This window comes from Bos javanicus, chromosome 9 (genome assembly GCF_032452875.1).
Source record: "Bos javanicus breed banteng chromosome 9, ARS-OSU_banteng_1.0, whole genome shotgun sequence".
NCBI classification, from domain to species: Eukaryota; Metazoa; Chordata; class Mammalia; order Artiodactyla; family Bovidae; genus Bos; species Bos javanicus.
Window position 1 is genome coordinate 81,027,971 of NC_083876.1, and position 19,881 is coordinate 81,047,851.

At 40.2% G+C, this 19,881-nt stretch overlaps 1 protein-coding gene across 6 annotated transcripts in view; it reads left to right on the forward strand.

The window, feature by feature from the left end:
• The window catches only part of PHACTR2 (phosphatase and actin regulator 2), a 301,267-nt gene that overhangs the window by 71,732 nt on the left and 209,654 nt on the right, over positions 1-19,881 (forward strand). The window contains exon 1 of one of the 6 annotated variants that reach the window (XM_061428180.1): positions 1,596-8,531. The exons of 4 other annotated variants lie outside the window; for them this stretch is intronic. In XM_061428180.1, the coding sequence (XP_061284164.1) occupies positions 8,519-8,531 (13 nt within the window). In that variant the 5' untranslated portion in view covers positions 1,596-8,518. Of the gene's footprint in view, positions 1-1,595; positions 8,532-19,881 lie in introns of those variants that run through there. One more of the 6 variants, XM_061428185.1, reaches the window with a different exon arrangement.

The window sequence follows — 19,881 nt, forward strand, 5'->3', positions numbered from 1 at the left end:
TTATTCAGCAGCGTGTTGTTCAGCCTCCATATGTAGGAATTTTTAATAGTTTTTCTCCTGTAATTGAGATCTAATCTTACTGCATTGCGGTCAGAAAAGATGCTTGGAATGATTTCTATTTTTTTTGAATTTACCAAGGCTAGCTTTATGGCCCAGGATGTGATCTATCCTGGAGAAGGTTCCATGTGCGCTTGAGAAAAAGGTGAAATTCATTGTTTTGGGATGAAATGTCCTATAGATATCAATTAGGTCAAAGATCTAAATAGACATTTCTCCAAAGAAGACATACAGATGGCTAACAAACACTTGAAAAGATGTTCAACATCACTCTTTATCAGAGAAATGCAAATCAAAACCACTATGAGGAACCATTTCACACCAGTCAGAATGGCTGCGATCCAAAAGTCTACAAATAATAAATGCTGGAGAGGGTGTGGAGAAAAGGGAACCCTCTTACACTGTTGGTGGGAATGCAAACTAGTACAGCCACTATGGAGAACAGTGTGGAGATTCCTTAAAAAACTGGAAATAGAACTGCCTTATGATCCAGCAATCCCACTGCTGGGCATACACACTGAGGAAACCAGAAGGGAAAGAGACACGTGTACCCCAATGTTCATCGCAGCACTGTTTATAATAGCCAGGACATGGAAGCAACCTAGATGCCCATCAGCAGATGAATGGATAAGAAAGCTGTGGTACATATACACAATGGAGTATTACTCAGCCATTAAAAAGAATACATTTGAATCAGTTCTAATGAGGTGGATGAAACTGGAGACTATTATACAGAGTGAAGTAAGCCAGAAGGAAAAACATAAATACAGTATACTAACGCATGTATATGGAATTTAGAAAGATGGTAACGATAACCCTGTATACGAGACAGCAAAAGAGACACTGATGTATAGAACAGTCTTATGGACTCTGTGGGAGAGGGTGGGAAGATTTGGGAGAATGTCATTGAAACATGTGAAATGTCATGTATGAAACGAGATGCCAGTCCAGGTTCAGTGCACGATGCTGGATGCTTGGGGCTGGTGCGCTGGGAAGACCCAGGGGGATGGTATGGGGAGGTTGGGAGGGAGGAGGGTTCAGGATGGGGAGCATGTGAAAAAAAAAAAAAAAGGATATCTAAGACAGTAAAAAAAAAAAAATAAAAATAAAAAAACAGGTTAGGCACTTCTGTAACATGCAAAATAATGTTATATATTTCATGAATATACATACTCATATACATATATACACATATATGTAGCATAAAAATAAAGAAGGAAATATACACACCAAATTGAGGATAGAGATTGACTGGAGGGTAGAACAGAACATAGAAGGGGTCTATAGAGAGCTTCAGCTGCTTCTGTAATATTTTAATCCTTTAAAACAAGACTGGAGAGAGCTCAGAGGGTCTCTGTTATATTAGTCTCTGTATTTAAGAATACTTCATTATAAAAAAAAGATACTGTGAATAAGAATTATGTTCAGTAAAACATATTACAGTAAATTAAAAAAAAAAATCTTTATGAGACTTCCATGGCATTGATATTATTAATATTCATGTTTTATTGGTTATTTTATTTACTTGCTTTGTCAAATTTTGGATTTTTGGAATTCCAAATATTTGGAATTCAGCTTATGAATTCGAGTGGAAGGTCTTTTTAAAAAATCATTTGCTTCTTTGGTTTTGAGTTCAACTCTTTTCCTCTCTAATAGTGTTATGATGTGAAGTTGCCTCCACCTTGTTCCTCTGGTCCTCTAGTCTAGAGTCAAGTCTTCCCAATGACTTTGGGGGCACCTGCTCTATTTTGAGGGGATATTGCAGATCTCATATTGTGGGAGACAGCATGAAGCTTATTTTGTTCTTTCTTGTGAGGTTTATCCTCCCTCCACCCACCGAGGCTTTATAAAGTCTTGGCTTCTGGAAATAAGTCAACAGCCATTTTTAAACTTCCTTTCTTGAGTCAAGGAGCCCTTTTCAAGCAGAGCCTGACTCTGACGCCTCCTTTCTGAAGTGGAGCTCTTTTTAATCCATCACCACACAGGAGCCAAGTGCCTGGGCTGGAGCCCCTGCTTTTGCCCCTTGAGCACAGCACGGCTCAGTGGAAGCTGAGTCAGTGCTTTGAACTTTCCACTCCTTTCTAATTCATGGAAATGGTTATATAGGTTCTCCAGCCCAGCTGTGACTTACCTATTTAACATTTTGTCACATTACTATGTCTTTGGTGTTCTGAACCAAAAGTCCAAACCTGTCAGAAGACTATCTGGTGGTTATAGCTCATCAACCCTGAATATTCATTGGATAGACTAATGCTGAAGCTGAAGCGCCAATACTTAGGCCATCTGATGTGAAGAGCCGACTCATTGGAGAAGACCAGATGCTGGGAAAGATTGATGGCAGCAGGAGAAGGGAGCAACAGAGAATAAGATGATTGGATGGCATCACCAACTCAACAGACATGAGTTTGAGCAAACTCCAGGGGACAGTGAAGGACAGGAAGCCTGGTGTGCTGCAGTCCATGGGGTTGCAAAGAGTTGGACATGACTTAGCAACTGAACAACAACAGCAATAGCTCATCAAGGTCTAGATGCCAGCTGAGTTCTAAGTTTGTTGAAAAGTTCCCTGTCCTCTGCATTAAGATGTTCTTAAAGTCTGTGTGAATGGAAGTCATAATCTAAGGATCACGTATAAGGAAAGAGAAGCAAAAGTTAACAGTAATTCAGAAGACCCCTCCCCATACTCTCACCTTACAGTAGAAGAGAAATCTCTAAATGAGAATGGTTAGGAATAATAAAAAACATAGGTGTGTCAAGTAAATATTGTCCTAAAATCCAGATAATGTAACATTAGATAAATGTCTAATGTTTTTCTGCCCAAATCTTCCTGGAAATAATATCTGTTGCAGAACTTCATCCTATGAACTTTTTTTTTAATAGTTCAGGGATTGGGTTTAGTACTTAGGAGAGTTATAAATCCAAGCAATGTATTCATCAAAACTATCTGTGTCCCACAGCTGTTCTTGTCAGAGCAGTGGCAAGAATCTTTTCAGAACAGATTTCCAGTAGGGACTGGAAGCAAGCTTGACTATTTCCTAATTGGTAGTTATATTTCAATACTTCTTTCTTTGGATGAATCAAGAGATGACAGGCTGACCAGGGTCTCCCAGAGATCTGCTGAGCCAAGCAGCATTACGACCTGGGCAACTTATTCTCTAATTCTTCTGTTCCAAGGAAAAGAGTTTAACTTTTTAGAGAAGGAACCCAATTAGTCCTGAAAGCCAAGCCATATTTGTAGCCTACGGTTCTGGAGTTATTACACCTCCTGGAAAAGACTTCCTGCTTCTAGTTCTGCACAGTCTTCATTTGAACAGCTCTTGGTACACCTGGGCTCAGATTCCTGTCAGAAGAAGTAGAGTGCGGTTGCCACCATTTCTTCCCTATGTCCCCAAGCACATGAAAGCACCTGCTAGGAAAGTTGAGAAATAATATGAAACAATATGAAAGGTACAAACTTTCAGTTATAAGATAAGTCCTGGGAGGTAAAGTACACTCTGGTGACTATAAATTAACCTGGCTGTGTGGTGTATTTGAAAGTTGTAAGAGAGTGGATCCCAAGTTCTTATCACAGGGGAAAAAAAAAAAAACATTTTTTTCTTTTGTATCTATATGAGATTATGGGTGTTAAACTTGTTGTGAAAATCCTTTTGCAATATGTGTAGGTCATTATGCTGTGGGTTTCCCTGGTGGCTCAGATGGTAAAGAACTTGCCTGCAATGCGGGAGACCTGGGTCTGATCTCTGAGTTAGGAAGATCCCCTGGAGGAGGGCAAGGCAACCCACTCCAGTATTCTTGCCTGGAGAATCCCCATGGACAGAGGAGCCTCGTGGGCTACAGTCCATGGGGTTGCAAAGAGTTGGACACGACTGAGTGACTAAGCACAGCACAGCGTTATGCTGTACATCTTAAACCAAGTGCTATATCAGTGATATCTCAATAAAACTGGGTGACAGGTGAAGAAATAATGTCGAATAAGGAGAACTTCTCTGGGAAGCCAGGACAGCTTTGAAATTGAAAGGGAGAGATGTTAATAGAGTTTTGTTTTAAAATAATTGTATTTATTTATTTTGGGCTGTGCTGGGTCTTCGTTGCTGCCAGGCTTTTCTCTAGCTGTGGTGCACAGCTTCTCTTTGCAGTGGCTTTTCTTGCTGTGGAGCTCTGACTCTAGAGCACCAGCTCAGGAGTTGTGCTGCATGAGCTCTAGAGTGTGGGCTCAATGGTTGTGGCTCACGGGCTTAGTTGTTCCACGGCATGTGGGATCTTCCCAGGTCAGGGATCGAACTCATGTCTCCAGCTTTGGCAGGTGGATTCTTTACCACTGAGCCACCAGGGAAGCTTGTTCTGTTTTTTTGACAAAGATGTGATACTAGCCAGGTGATCACCAGGTGCCTGACGATACATTTGAAGGTGCTGGACACTGCTGGTGGCCTTGCTCTTGTGACCTCGGCTGTACAGGCCTGGAGTCACAAACATCTCACAACCCACCTCAGGCAAACGGTTCTTAGAAAACCCTGCAGGTAGGCTGTAGCCTTCTTTCTGCAAGTGGGAGAGCAAGAAGGGTGGGTTTTTTTTTTTTTCTTTTTTTTTTTTAGATGCAGATACTCCAAATTACCACTGGCCTCAAACAAATGAGTCTGATTCTAAGAAAGATGAGGAATAGAGATAATGGGACAGTTAATAAAAACAGGAACTAAATCTATTTTAAAACCTGATGTACAGCACTACTCTTTTTAATGCTGCTGCTATGCCGTACAGTATCTTCGGGACCATTAGAAAGGGCCTGCTTTGTATTCAGGCGTTTCCCAACTAGAGCATATTATTTGTGGGTCTGAATTAAATCGGTGGAGTGACTGGGTTCTCTCTGGAGCTTGAGGGAAATGTTTCATTCACCGTGCTTTTCCATTGTTAGGTTGGCTTCTTCTGATTCTGGGTCAGGGCAGTTGTGGTACTGATAGCAAGAGCAGGGGTAAAAGTTGATGAGTCCTTAGCAATCTGTGCAGTTTTTAAATGGCCTGTTTGGTGTTTTGTTTTGGTTTGGTTTCGGTTTTAAATTTTTATTTTATATTGGAGTATAGCTGATTAACAATGTTGTGATGGTTTCTGGTGTACAGCAAAGAGACTCAGCCATATGTACACGTGTATTCCCTCAGACTTCCCTATGGGCCTGATTCTTAATAGTCACCCAACATTAGTTTCATTATTTCTTGACATCTTTCTATGTTGCCTGTCCCTTTTTTATCTCTTACAACATCAGGAGTTAGAGAGGATCAAGCACTTAGCAGGTGGGGAAGGGAGATTGTGAGCTCTTAAATAAGGAAGATGATCCTGGAATAAAATAGTAGAAAAGGTTATTTTCTACTATTTTAAATTGCAGAAATGTAGTGAAGGACCATAGTTCCTCATCTGAAACCCTTGGAATCAGGTGTGTTTCCAAATTAAAAATTTTTACATTTTAAAAAGGTAGGAGAATGCGTATAATACATGTTATATGTTATGTATCATCCCCAGCAGTGTCTGGACAGACTCCCATACTTGTAAAATTAAATTTTCTGAAGCAAAATATGTTATTCACTCTAAGTGGGACTTGTAACATTTTTAAATAGCCAAGTCAGTTGTGACCCCCCAGTGCATTTTGGAGCCAAACTTTAAAAAAAGTTAAGATTTTCAGAACTTTCTGGACTTATCCTTGTGTATAAGAGATTGTGGGATCTTATGTAAACCACATCATGAGCTAAACAGAGTTTAATAGTCTGTTCTTAGAACCTAATCAGTGTTTACGAGAAAAAGTGTTTTTCAAATAACCAACATAACAAACTTTTTAAAAAAATTATTTTTCAATCAAGTGTAGTTGATGTATAGTGTTATGCTAGTGTCAGGTATATAGCAAAGTGTTTCAGTTACACATACATATATATTTGTACACTGTTGCGGTTTTGTTGCTGTCTCCCACTCTTTTGTGACCCCATGGACTGTGGCCCTCCAGGCTCCTCTGTCCAGGAGATTTCCCAGGCAAGAATACTGGAGTGGGGTGCCATTTTCTTCTGCAGGGCATCTTCCTGACCTAGAGTTAGAACCCTTGTCTCCTGCATTGACAGGCAGATTCTTTACCACTGAGCCACCAGGGAAGTCCATATATGTATGTATATGCATACATATATGTGTATATATATATCCTTTTTCAGATTCTTTTCTCATATAGATTATTATGAAATATTGGGCAGAGTTCCCTGTACTATGTAGTAGGTCCTTGTTGGTTATCTGTTTTATATAGGGCTGTGTATCTGTTAATTCCAAACTCCTAATTAATCCCTCCTCCCACTTTCCCCTTTGGTAACCATAAGTTTGTTTCCTATGTGAGTCTGTTTTCTAAAACAAACTTCAAGGGCACAGTCTGTTTGTACTTTAGGGACTCATTGTATTAATAAAAATAATCGACTCACACATTGAACTCTGTGCAAAGATCATATGTTTGTTGTTTAGTTGCTAAGTTGTGTCTGACTTTTGCGACCCTATGTACTCTAGCCCACCAGGCTCCTCTGTTCATGGGATTCTCCAGGCAAGAATGCTGCAGTGGGTTGCCATTTCCTTCTCCAGAGGATATTCCTGACCAAGGAACTGAACCCACATCTTTTGCATTGCAGGTGGATTCTTTACCACTGGGCCACCAGGGAAGCCTGAAAGTTAATATGAATATATTCCTATCAGTCAGCATCCATGCCGAATAGAGCTATTCCTTACCAAAATCTCAAACTTCATAATATACCGTCTCTCTGATTTAGCTTTTGTATTTCCCTAACTCTTCTTTTTTTAAGGATTAGCTTGCCCTAGATTTCCTACAGACAACACTCATTCTGCGTAGTTGACAGTCTTAATCAGGGCAGGTAGATGAGTTATGGAAGCCACAGTGATTTGAGTCTCTTGGGATCAAAGCAATTTTCAAAAACATATGAAGAATGGTTTTCTGAAATTAATCTAGTGATATACCCTCCAATTACTGTGACAGAATTAAAATAATGGGGATAAAAATCTCAGGGCAAAATCACTGAGAAATGCAGCTTTTCTTTGAGGAAAATATATGTTCTATCACAAATGAAGTATATCACCTAAACAGTACAGAAACCTCAAATCTCTAAGTTTGGTGACATTAAAAACAAAAATACTTAGAAACTGTTGAAACAGAAGCCCAGATTGCAAATAATTTGCAACTTGTTTGTTGCTTGGAATTCTAGTGGCATTAAATGAATTGCTTTTTAAAATTTAACAATGCAGGGGGTTTGCTAACACTCCAACTGCTTTTTTAAAACTTGTGAAAATAAAAAACCTGTAGAGCCTTACTATACATTGTTTCATAGGTTAAATGAGGCCATTCTATTTTTTTTCCTATAGCTGAGAAAATGCAGTAAACAGAATTGTGCTCTCCCCAGATTCTAGTATAACAGCCTCAGGGCATGGCCCATGATTGCTTCAACACTCTGCTCATCTTTATGCCCTGACCCGGGTGGAAGCAGTGCAGTGTCTGGTGGCTTTGAGGGTCATCTTTATATAGCCAAATTAAAGAAAAGGAGTGCGATGGACTTTCTTGTGTTAGTAAATGCATTTTTCTTGATCCTCAAATTTCTGTTACTTTGATGGCTACAGATTGTAACAGACTATAGGATTCCCCTGGCATCTTTTGACAATTATTTTTTGTGTTATTAGTGACATTTAGGGAGATCCCTTTGAATTTCTGTGTTAACACAGGTGGGCAGAAATTCTGACCAGAAATAGGAACACGAGTCATGATGAAAACATAACCAAAATGAAATGAAAATACTTACCTTATTAGTATGTATGTAGAGCAGAAATATTACAGATGGCCTTTATTTTAGAATGCTGGATCTGCTGTTCCTTGCCCACCCCCAACAGCAACAACAATAACTGAAAATAAACTTTAAGATTCTAAATGGAAAAGTTGCCCAGTCATCCCGTGATGTCAGTAATAAAGGCTGGACCATGCTTAGATTAGTTCCCAACGAAGGATAATTTATTGCATTTTTTAAAAAAGATTTCTTTCTACCTTTTAGTTATCTGTGCCTCTTTCTGTTCGTGTTTGCTCTGGCATCTTTTGGAAAAGCACTGTGCTCTGCGCAGCATGTGCGCTGCTTTTCGGAAATGTGCAATACACTCCACATTGCAGTGTTTTTTTTTTCCCTCCCTTGCTTGGAACAGAGGTGAAAACCCCAGTGGATTCAAGTACCCACTTGATAGGCTCAGTCTCTCTTAATCAGCCCGTAATGGAGCTAATGGCTGTTTGTCATCCTTGGAGATATAAATTTCCTGGCGGTGTCTCCTGCAGACAGTGCATGAAGTATGCTCTGTGTGCCAGCAAGGACTGATAATCAGCAGAAGGGCAGGGTGCTTCGTTAGCCAGGAGAGGAGCCGGGCTTCCTAGCTGCCAGGCTCCAGAACTCGTCACTCCTGAGACATGGACAATGCCGGTAGGTAAAGCAAGCATGTCCTTCTTCACAGCCTCTGGGGCTCGTTTGCTGTCTCCATCCCTTGCGGCGGAAGGTTTGCCTGTTTGTTGGTCTTATTCTGCCCTGAAAGGTTCAGGACCGGGAGCTATACAATGGGTTAACCCTGCTGCATTGTCCACAAGGCAATTAGTGTTTGCTTGCAAGTTCAGGAATTGGGAACGCGGATTGTAATTCCACATTCACCTTTTGGAAGACTGCACTGTTATTTCGGCTGCAGGCTTGTGTGCTGTTTGATTCTTTTGTGCTCAGAACAGTGGGTGAAAAGGGCATGTAGTGAATGATAAAACTAGTACTAAGGGCAGGAGGTGGGGGCAAAAGGTAGATGGTGTTAATGAGCTGAACAAAAACGTTTTTTCACCGTTACAAGATGTAGAGTGTCACAGCAGACGAATTCTTGTGTCCGATGCTTAGTCTTCATGTTAGATGCAGTGTAGGAAATGTCTCAGGATCGTCCGATGTTTTAGTTTCAGTGTACAGACATTAGGGGCCAATCACGCACCTTTTAATAATGTGTTGGTTTTTAACATCTTTACTTGACAGCTAGACATGCGTGACTACAGAAGTATTCTAATGCCAGTCAAATGATTAGCATAAAACTGCTTCTCAGGCAGAACTTTCTCTCTTGCCTTTGCTATATTGAACTTTTAGATGATACACACTATGGGATTACTTCCTATTTCAGGGTTGCTGACACTTAAAGCAGAATTCTCCCAACTGTGTTATGGATCCTCTGCCTCCTGAAGGGTATTAGTTCAGTTCCTCTGCTGGTGTCTGTTTTACAGCAATGCCTATAGCTCCTGAGATGCAGTCAGCTCTGCTAAGAGAATAATGCATCATGTAAAACACATTGTACACAGTAAGACCCCCCCCCCCACTTTTTGGAAAACATGTTTGTTTATGAAATGTAGCTGTTTCAGGGCTTGGCGCAGGTATTGCAGGCAAGCAAAAATTTTGAAGACAGAGTGTTTTGAGGTCTTTTGTGAAATCACTTACCAGGAGTCAAACTCTGTAACTAAAATAATTTTGTATTTGACATGGAAAGCATTGAAATAAATTGGGACACTACGTTGGGATGAACATTGAGGGTTGTGAAACACACACATATTAGGGTGTGTGTGTGTGTATGTGTGTGTGTGCATATGTGTGTGTGTGCGTGTGTGTGTATGTGTGTGTGTGTGTGTGCCTGTGTGTATAGTAGTAGTAGTAATAGTAGTAGTAGTAGTAGGGAGGAAGAGCATATGCATTCTTCCCCCATCTTGATCATGAAAAAAATTTGCCATAGTGCTTATCATAAAAGCATGTAGATATGATATTCCATGACAAGGCACAATTTCAAGATCAACCAAAAGCTTTTCTAGTTACAGCAGGAGGGTGAGTAAAAAATAAATAAACAAACCAAAATCCCTAATTTCACCTCATTTAAAACTCCTGCCACCCACAATTAATTACACTGATGTCCTGGCAGAATTATCACTTTAATTCAAGCAAATGCTTTTAACTGACTCATATATTTATTTAAAGGCCATTTAAGAAAAAGAAAGAAACTACTGTAGCAGACTTTTTGTAGGTTTAAAAAAATGCTAAAGGTTATGATTTACTTTTTGGCTAACCATAGCTTAGGGGGATAAGTGTTGTCACAATTTTATACTTGATTATGGTTTTAAATGCCATTCATAAAATACCTCTGCTCCTGACATGTTTAAGAATATTTAGGCACTGTGTCAAGTGGCTTTTAAAGCAGCAATCTCTATATCATTTCAAATTTTAGGTGGAATCTCAGATTTGGATATGTATATCTATAAGTGGAATAACAGGATTTTAAGTGACATTTTAAAAATATTTCAGAAATAACATCTTTCTTATAACGGTGAATTGGCTGCTACCGATTACTTTTCATGTTAATTTCATGATGATGTAAGCAGCCTGTCTTATAGGAGGGCAATGTAAACATTTATTTCTCTCTCTCTCTCTCTCTCTCTCACACACACACACACACACACACACCCTTTCAATACATTGTATTGACTATAAGGAAGGCATTTGAGATGGTACTGGTAAGTGGCCAAAAAGGAAAAACCCTCAAAATATCTTTAACATCATACCAAAACACCCAATTAACTTGGAGTACTGCAATTTCTCCCATTTAATTTAAACAAAATAATGATGTTGTCTGCCTAAATTTTTCCCATCAGAGATGGGTTCAGGCCCTGATAACAGAGGCCAGCAGTTAAGAGCTGAGCACCAGTCCTGCCGATTGGACCATCAGCTCTAAGGAGTCAGGCTTTCTTCCAGAAAGGCTTTCTGTGTTGGGATTTGGATAATTGTTAGAAAAAAAAGCGCAACGATTACTACACATGAGCTGAGTGCCTCTTATTTATTCAGATCACACAGAGGCTGCATTAGAGCTATTTGTGTGTTTTTTCTATTATTAACAAATAAGAAAGGATGGCTGCCTGGGACTTCTGGCTCTTTCAATGAATATATGTTCATTTCAGCAAGTTTGCCACGGGTGAGTGTGTTCACCCTCTCTTTAGAAGCAAGAACTGACATTCCTACTATCTCTGAGAAGGAGACATCCCTTCCCCATAATTGCTGGCTTATACATTCCTTTAAAAGCTTTTCCTGGAATAACAATAAAATATTTATCAAACAGTGTATGTGGAATATGTCAAGGCAGGCTTAACAATATGTAACCTTTTCTTCTTTTTTTCCTTTTCATATGACTATCTCTTCGTGTAAATTCTCTAATAACTCAGATGGATGGTCGTTTTTATAAAAACAAACCTATGATCACATCTTCAGTCCCCATTGCTCTGTCGCCGCACTTGTGTCCCTTGGCTTCCTCTCTGCCTGGCCTTCATCAAATGACTGTCATGAGTGAATTAGTTGTGGAGAGAGATGCTGAGGCAAAGTTGGTTAGTCGTGTGTGATTAACCTCTGAAAAGCAATGGCTTGAAATCTGATTCTTCATTCTACAGCGGCAGAGTGGTATAAGAAGTTCTGCAGCATGTGTGAACTAATTTTTTCTTGCTTGGAATCAAGATATTTCTGTAACCATGTGTATTGAAAGAGGCACACTCATTTGGAGGGCAGGTAGCAGTTCTGACAGCCCTAAGCCCTCTTACATCCTAGCCAGTGGCTGGAGGGCTTCTGATCCTTGATGTACAATCCCTGAATGTGAGAGGTTCATAGTCTATGATCTCCTTGCAAAAAAGACCGGAGAGTTGTTTGGGAACCAGACTGAAGGAAGGTTTATAATGGAACCATCAAGAGCATCTGATAATCTGAGATGGACGTTGGTTCTGCCGTCTGCTCTCCCAGTGACCATGAACAAGCTATATAAATTCTGTATGCATTGATTTTCTCATCTGTAAGTGCCAGTGATAATTGTATCCATCTCATAGGATTGTCATGAAGAGAAATAAGATAATATGTGTAAAGCTTTTGTTACAATGGCTGAATTATGGCAATGTTGAATACATGTTGGCTGTTGAAAGAACCATCAGAGAAACTGAAGCAGGGCTGCTTGATGAACAAATATATGCTCTAGTAGAAGAAGGAAATGGCAACCCACTCCAGTGTTCTTGCCTGGAGAATCCCAGTGACGGGGGAGCCTGGTGGGCTGCCGTCTCTGGGGTTGCACAGAGTCGGACACGACTGAAGCGACTTAGCAGCAGCAGCAGGATGGCTCTAGCAGTGCAGTGGTGGTGTGGAAAGGTGGCAGCTATAGCAGAGGCCAGTTGGGTGGCTGTCCCAAGAGTGTGATTGGAAATTGATGTGGGTGGTGCCATGGGGGTGGGATTGAGGGGTGGCCTGGGTACAGATCAGTAGAGCATGATAAGTGGATAGGGCAGGCAAATGAGAAAACTCCTGAGGATTCTAGTTTTGAGAACCTAAGCCATAGTCCTGTACTGTAGGAACACAAGAGGAATTTTAAGGGAAAAATAATGAGTTCCATCTTGAAACTGTTGGCTTTGAAACACCTCTGTGTGACCCACTAGTCTTAGTAACTATTTATGATGACTTTTTAATACAGAAAAAGGTATATATATACACATACACACATACATAATTCCTTACTAAGCATGGATTTGAGATATTGCAGGATTATTTGTTTGCTTGTTTTTTACTGCCAATTTAAAATCTTTTCTATTTTGCATATGCTTTGTTTAATTCAGCCCAATGAACCAGACAGCAACTAATGCTTTCCTGTTTTTTCTCCACCCACGCTGTGGTATAGTAGAGAAAAAGGAGATTTTCAAATGCTTCTTGAAAATCTTTTCAACACAGATGGAGATAAGACCAGGCCAGAGAAACATGCCCCTAAGCGCTGAAATAATTTAGGTAAAGGCCAGGCTGTTATATAAGAAAATGTAGGCACAAAGACATTTCATTTCTAACTGGTTCAAAACTTTCGTAGGAGAATTTACCTTCACACTCAGCCTGTTATCACTAAGTTCCTGAAGAACTGAAGAAGGTAATACAGGAGAATGGTTACCTAATGGAGCAAATATTTGTGTGAATTAATTTAAGATGAATGCTTTCTAGGACATTTGGCTGTTTGAAAACTATCAGGTGCAATTAAAAATTTCCCCTCTAATCCCCTGCTTTAATGATGTCTTGTCTTAGTATTTATAATTGTGTTAACCATGACACTTTTTAGAAATACAATGTTACATCATATATATAGCTGCATATTATATATGCATATATTTGCATATTTGGCCACCTCATGTGAAGAGTTGACTCATTGGAAAAGACTCTGATGCTGGGAGGGATTGGGTGCAGGAGGGGAAGGGGATGACAGAGGATGAGATGGCTGGATGGTATCACTGACTCAGTGGACATGAGTTTGAGTGAATTCCGGGAATTGGTGATCGACAGGGAGGCCTGGCGTGCTGCGATTCATGGGGTCACAAAGAGTCGGACACAACTGAGCGACTGAACTGAACTGAACTGAATGTAATATATGTGCTTCCCTGGTAGCTCTGCAGTGCAGGAGGCCCTGGTTCAATTCCTGGGTTGGGAAGAGCCCCTGGAGAAGGGTGAGGCTTACCAACTCCAGTATTCTTGGGCTTCCCTAGTGGCTCAGATGGTAAAGAATCTGTCTGCAGTGTGGGACACCTGAGTTTGATCGCTGAGTTGGGAACATCCTCTGAAGGAGGGCATGACAACCCACTCCAGTATTCTTGCCTGGAAAATCCTCATGGACAGGGAGCTTGGCAGGCTACAGTCCATGGGGTCACAAAGAGTGAAACACAACTGAGCGACTAAGCACAGCACAGCACAGCACAATATAATATATACTTTATATATGTACTTGTGAGTGGATTCTTTGATTATCAACCTTGATATAGGGGGACAAACAATAAGAATTAGAACATATTTCTTTTTTAATTAAAAAAGAAATTCATTCTTATTCTCTGAAATCCTCCTTATATAAATGTTAGTTGCTTAGTCGTGTCCTATTCTTTGCTACCCCATGAACCATAGCCCTTCAGGCTCCCCGGTCCATGGAATTTTCCAGGCAAGAATACTGGAGTGAGTGGCCGTTCCCTTCTGCAGGGGATCTTCCCAACCCAAGGATTGAAGCTGGGTCTTCTGCATTGCAGGCAGATTCTTTACCATCTGATTGAACATTTTATTAGCTATAAAACTTATAATTATAGCATTTTCCTTTGAATTTATTGTGATTTATGGTGCTACTGTAGCATTTCATAGTTTATCAAATAAATATCTCTAAGAGCACCCAGGATTCATATAAAGACTTATTTCTAAGGGAGAGATTAAAATATAAGTAATCTGCTCTTTGGAACATCTGTTTGCAAAATGCCAATATTATTATAGAAATTCCTGTCCTTTAAAACAAAAATGCCAAATGGAAAAATAGATTTGTGTTAAAACATAAAAGTACCCTAAAAGAGTCATTTTAGTAGTTTTTAACTCTAATTGTACAATAACTTTGGCCTCTCGAGAATGAACTGGCAGACTTGGCTTAACAGTGTCTTGGCAGAAGCAGAAGAAAGTCTTTGTTTCTAAAACAAAGTTTTGGGTTTTGTTTTAGTTTTGTTTTTTTTTTTTTTTGCTTTCAGATCACTGATATTAGTTCTGAGAGTTTGTTTCCTTTGCAACCACTCATCTTTCCAAAGGCAAAACAAATTCTAATATTTCTATATCCATAAGATAAAATAGGAATTCTCATCAAATGGTTTTCTTGGGTGAAGAAAAGACATAAAGAACCAGCAAGGATGCATTTTTGTGGCAGACAGAAGAAATCAATAATCTAACATTTTCTGAATTATATGCCATTGCATATTAATTCCACAGAATATTAATCAAGTCTCACCCCTTCCCCTTCCTGTGCTCACAACCACGTGCAGAAACAGAATTTAGTATTTGGACAGTTTGGGGAATTTCTGAGTTTAACAGTGTTAAACAGATTTTTAAACGTGCTAATAGAATGGACATGTAAATTCTAGCCTGTGTGAATATACATTGTGAATTCCCAAGATGGATACCAATGGCAGCATGTCTCAGTTGTATTAACTATAGGTTTTCCTGGGGATGCCTAGTTACAAAGTGTATAACCCAGATTTGAGGATCACTGTTAAAGTTCCTTCATTCTCATTTTTGCTGTCCTTTATCATCTTATTCTTAACTGAATTCTTCTCAACTTCCTGTTTCCCAATATAGAAGTCATTTGAAGGAACTAGCAAACTATTCACTTGTATAAATATTGGTGCTTGATTCTTTAGAAATTAAATATTTGTGTCAGCTCTGTCCAGGATTTCTCTTCTTGTTCCTTGTTTCTAGGCTTTGGGGCACTTCTCTGCTTGTTAACATCACCATCAGATGAAATAGGGAAGGGAAGGGAGCTGGGACTCAAACCTGCTTTGGAAATGAGTGGGATTCAATTACATCTATGAGATTAGAAGCAATGTGCAGATTTTATTTATCCAAACTAACATTTCACATGAATTATTGAAGATTGATGACAGATTTTATATGTAAAAAGTTAATTTCAGAGGTCTGCTTTGTAAGTCAGGTATCAAGAACATATATAACAAAGGCAAATCCTATTTAACTCAATGTCAAATGTCCTCAAAGGAAGAGAACTTACTTTTTTAAAATGCCTATTATGTTGTAGGCACCAACTTACTTATTTTTTATAGATTGTATCATTAATTTGAACTGTGGTGTTAGAGAAGATTTGAACTGTGGTGTTAGAGAAGATGCTTGAGAGTCCCTTGGACTTCAAGGAGATCAAACCAGTCCATCCTAAAGGAAATCAGTCCTGAATATTCATTGGAAGGACTGATGCTGAAGCTGAAACTCCAATACTTTGGGCACTTGATGCGAAGAACTGATTCTTTGGAAAAGACCCTGATGCTGGAAAAGATTGAAGGCAGGAGGAAAAGGGGATGACAGAGGGTGGGATGGTTGGATGGCATCACCGACTTGATGGACATGAGTTTGAGCAAGCTCCGGGAGTTGGCGATGGACAGGGAAGCCTGGCGTGCTGCAGTCCATGGGGTCGCAAAGAGTCAGACATGGCTGAGTGACTGAACTGAACTGATATCATTAATTCTTGCAATCCAGTTGTAAGTTAATGTTATTTTCCCCAAGTTATATGTGAGGAAACAGACTAAGTAAGAGCTCACTCAATAAATAGGTGATTTATAAACTCAAGTCCAACCCTTTTTTACATTAGCAAAATTCAACCCAGCAGTATTCATGCTGTTACTTTGTTTTGAGAGTGAGAATTCTTCATTTTGTATCTTCCATAGCATCAAGGACAATATCTGGGATGCAGTATGCACATGATAAATATTTTAAAAATAAGTCAAATGTCATTTAATTGTGTGTGCTTAGAGTCCAGCTCTTTGTGACCCCATGGCCTGTAGCCTGCCAAGCTCCTCTGTCTATGGAATTCTCCAGGCAAGAATACTGGATTGAGTTGCCATTTCCTGATCCAGGGAATCTTCCCGACCCAGGGATTGAACCTGAATCTTCTGCATCTCCTGGATTGGCAGGTGGATTCTTTACCACTGCACCGCCTGAGAAGGCCCATCATTTAATAAGTCCAGAGCAATTTTTCCAAAAGGAAATTCTTCTTTAAATACCAAGGTCAGAGATGATCTTCTATCTATGCACTTTATTTGGTAGAAGTCAGTGTGTGTGTGTGTGTGTGTGTGTGTGTGTGTGTGTTAATCACTCAGTCATGTCCAACTCTTGCAACCCCATGGACTGTAGTCTGCCAGGCTCCTCTGTCCGTGGAATTCTCCAGACAAGAATATTGGAATGGGTTGCCATTCCCTTCTCTAAAAGTCAGTACATGGGTAAGAAAAAGATAATTGAAGTGTTTTTTTTTTCATAAACATTCATACAGTTATGACAATTTGTAAAATAGAATGCTTTTTGATAGAGTCCACCTGTGAAATTTGTTACCACTATGAAAAAGGTATTCAAAAATTTCGCTTGAAGAATGTGATAATCTTAGGATCATTAACAGAAATTATGAAAAGAAACATGAAAGAATTTTTAAGTGGTATTTAAATTAAGTGCAGAGACATTATTCTGGACAACTGGAGAATTCGATGCTTTCATTTTCTTTCCGTGAAATAGTGGTTAGAGAGAAGGTCACAGAATAGTCGTGGTTACATCTCTTTTTACACCTGTGAACAACAAGATCTTACATCACATTAATTCTTTTCAAATTCTGTACTTCCCTGTGAGCCACTCTAAGATTTGAAAAAATGTGCTGAGAAATAATACTCTCCTTTATTTAAATTTTAACATATATGTCAAGAGAAGCCATAGTTTCAAAGAGATTAGTATACTGTTTGATATACTGTTTGATTAAAGTATTTGCAATGTTTTGATAAGTAGCTCTGAACAATAGCTTAATTGAAGATAATTCTCTAACATCCAGTTATCTATCTCCCCAAAATTAGTTTGAATTTCCTCACATAAGCCAATTTTTTTCCAAATACTTAATCTTCTGATTATATACAGTAACTAAAATTATGCTTCATTACTTTTTGTGCTTTAGAAACATTTCCTTTTTTAGCCCCGGATCATTCAGTCCTCGGGCAATTTTTACACCTTAACAGGTATGAAGTTCAAGCCTTGACATCTGTCGCTACGGGGACCTGACTATACGTGATTTGCTTATTTCCAGAGTACGCTCTGCTCCCCTTGGGCTGTCCTACTCTCTCTTCTGCAGACACAAACACGCGTGCGTGTTCCCTTTTCTTACCCTTGTTCTCCCCACCTTGACTAGCCTTTCCTCCTCGTATTCAGTCACTCTTTTTGTTTTTGTTTTGCTTTCTAATTATGGCCCATGCCCCTGTGGCATGTGGGACCTTAGTTGCCCGACCAGGGATTGCACCCACACCCCACGCATTGGACGGTGGAGTCTTGGCCACTAGACTGCCAGGGAAGTTCCTCAGTCACTCTTATTTCCTTACATCCAGGAAATATTTCCTGGTCACTCACTCTATGCCAGGCCCTGTGCCAGTCGGTGTGGGTACGAACGAATGAAACAGAGCTTGTCGTCATGGAAATTCATTCTAGCAGAGAAAGCAGAATTTAAGAAGGAATAGAGAAAATGCTTGGGTTGGAACGAGTGCTGTGAAGTTCATAAGGGGGCCTCAGGCCTAGCAGGAGAAACCTGTGGCTTGGCTTTTATTCTACCAGTAAGTTTTGGGCAGAGTCATGGTGAAACAGCGGGAGATGGCGAAGGACAGGGAAGCCTGGCGTGCTGCAGTCAAAGGGGCTGCAAAGAGCCGGACACAACTGAAAGACTGACAACAACAGTGGTGAGACAGGACTGATGATTTCAAGGCATAACCCTGGGAAGGACAGACGGGGGACAAGCAGGAAAGGAAACCCCCTGGAAATGAAATCCGTTGAGAAGGGTCTAGACTGTGGTGTGGCTGTGGGGATGAGGAGAGAGAACCTGACGAAAACCCAGCTCTTGTTTCAAGGCCCAGCACACATCCCACCTTCAGTGTGTCTTCCCGTAGGTCTCGAGGCCCTGCCTTTCCTTGCAGCACAGAAGAACTCCCCGCACAGTTTTGTACCTCTTGGCGGCCTCTCTGAGAGGCCATTTCAGGCTTTTCTTCCCAGTCTTTAAGTATCTTGACGGTAGTTAACACACCATGGACATTTGTTGTGTCCTCCAAAGAGTTAAAGAATTAGAGTTCTCAACTGCGGCCATCCAGTAGATGCACCTGGAGAGCTTATACAGTATATCCATCGCTGGGCCCCACCCTGGGCAAATTCGATCACATCCCTGGAGTGGAGTCGGGATACTGGGCTTTGTTTAAAAACTCCTCAGGCTATTCTAATGGGCAACCAGATGAGAATGACTGTTTGAGACATCTATTCATAGAAATCGCTACCTTGAAGAAGTCAGCAACCAGCTCTTCACCCCCTTCCTCTCTCTTCTCCTCTTCTTCTTTCTCACCTCCCTCTTTCTTCCCACAAAGAGTAGGCCAGTCTAGCTGAGGATTTGTGCTTGCGAATTATCTGTTTCCGGGTGGACTGTGAGGCTGGCCAGGTGAAGAGACCTCTGAGGAAACAGCTGAAAGAGAAGGGCGGAAGAGGCAAAGGACTGCTTCGGGAAGACAACAGCAGGAGAGGAGCTCAGCAAGCTGAGTCCTGGCTTTCTGTAATCCGTCCTTTGGGAGTATGCGGACCTGATCGAAGAAGGCGGTGTGGAGAGACGTCCTAATTGGGAAGCTTCTTTCCTTCTCCAGTGTCTCCCTAGCAAATTAAATATTGAGTAACAATTCACCATAGCAGCAGAAACGTTCTCTGGTGAGACTTTACATGTGGGTTTTAACTAATAAGAGATGTTAAACATCCCTTGTCTAGTTTTATCTAATAGAAAAGGTACATTATTAGACCCCAAAGAGCACGGCTACAATTTAACCATCCCTAGCTGTGTATCTGTGCCGAGTGGCTGGGTCAGAGCCACTATTAAACACTGATGCTCTGATTGCTGTATTATGTGACTCACCAGTCACCACAGGCATCCTGCTTTTTAGTGATAGAGAAATAGGTCCTGAACACCTTAGAGTCCCCTCTCCAAACATGCACACACCAAAATGAATTTCATATCATTTTGAACTGACCGTGACCTTAAATATTAAAGCATGGAGCTGATTCAACAGTTTGTTTTTCTGAGTATTTTGGTTAATAAGTGGTGCTTTTTACACAAAGCTTAATATAGAACGCTTAGTGGAAACAACAAAATTCATTAAAATCATCTTTTATAATGTTAAATGTAATTATCTCATATGGT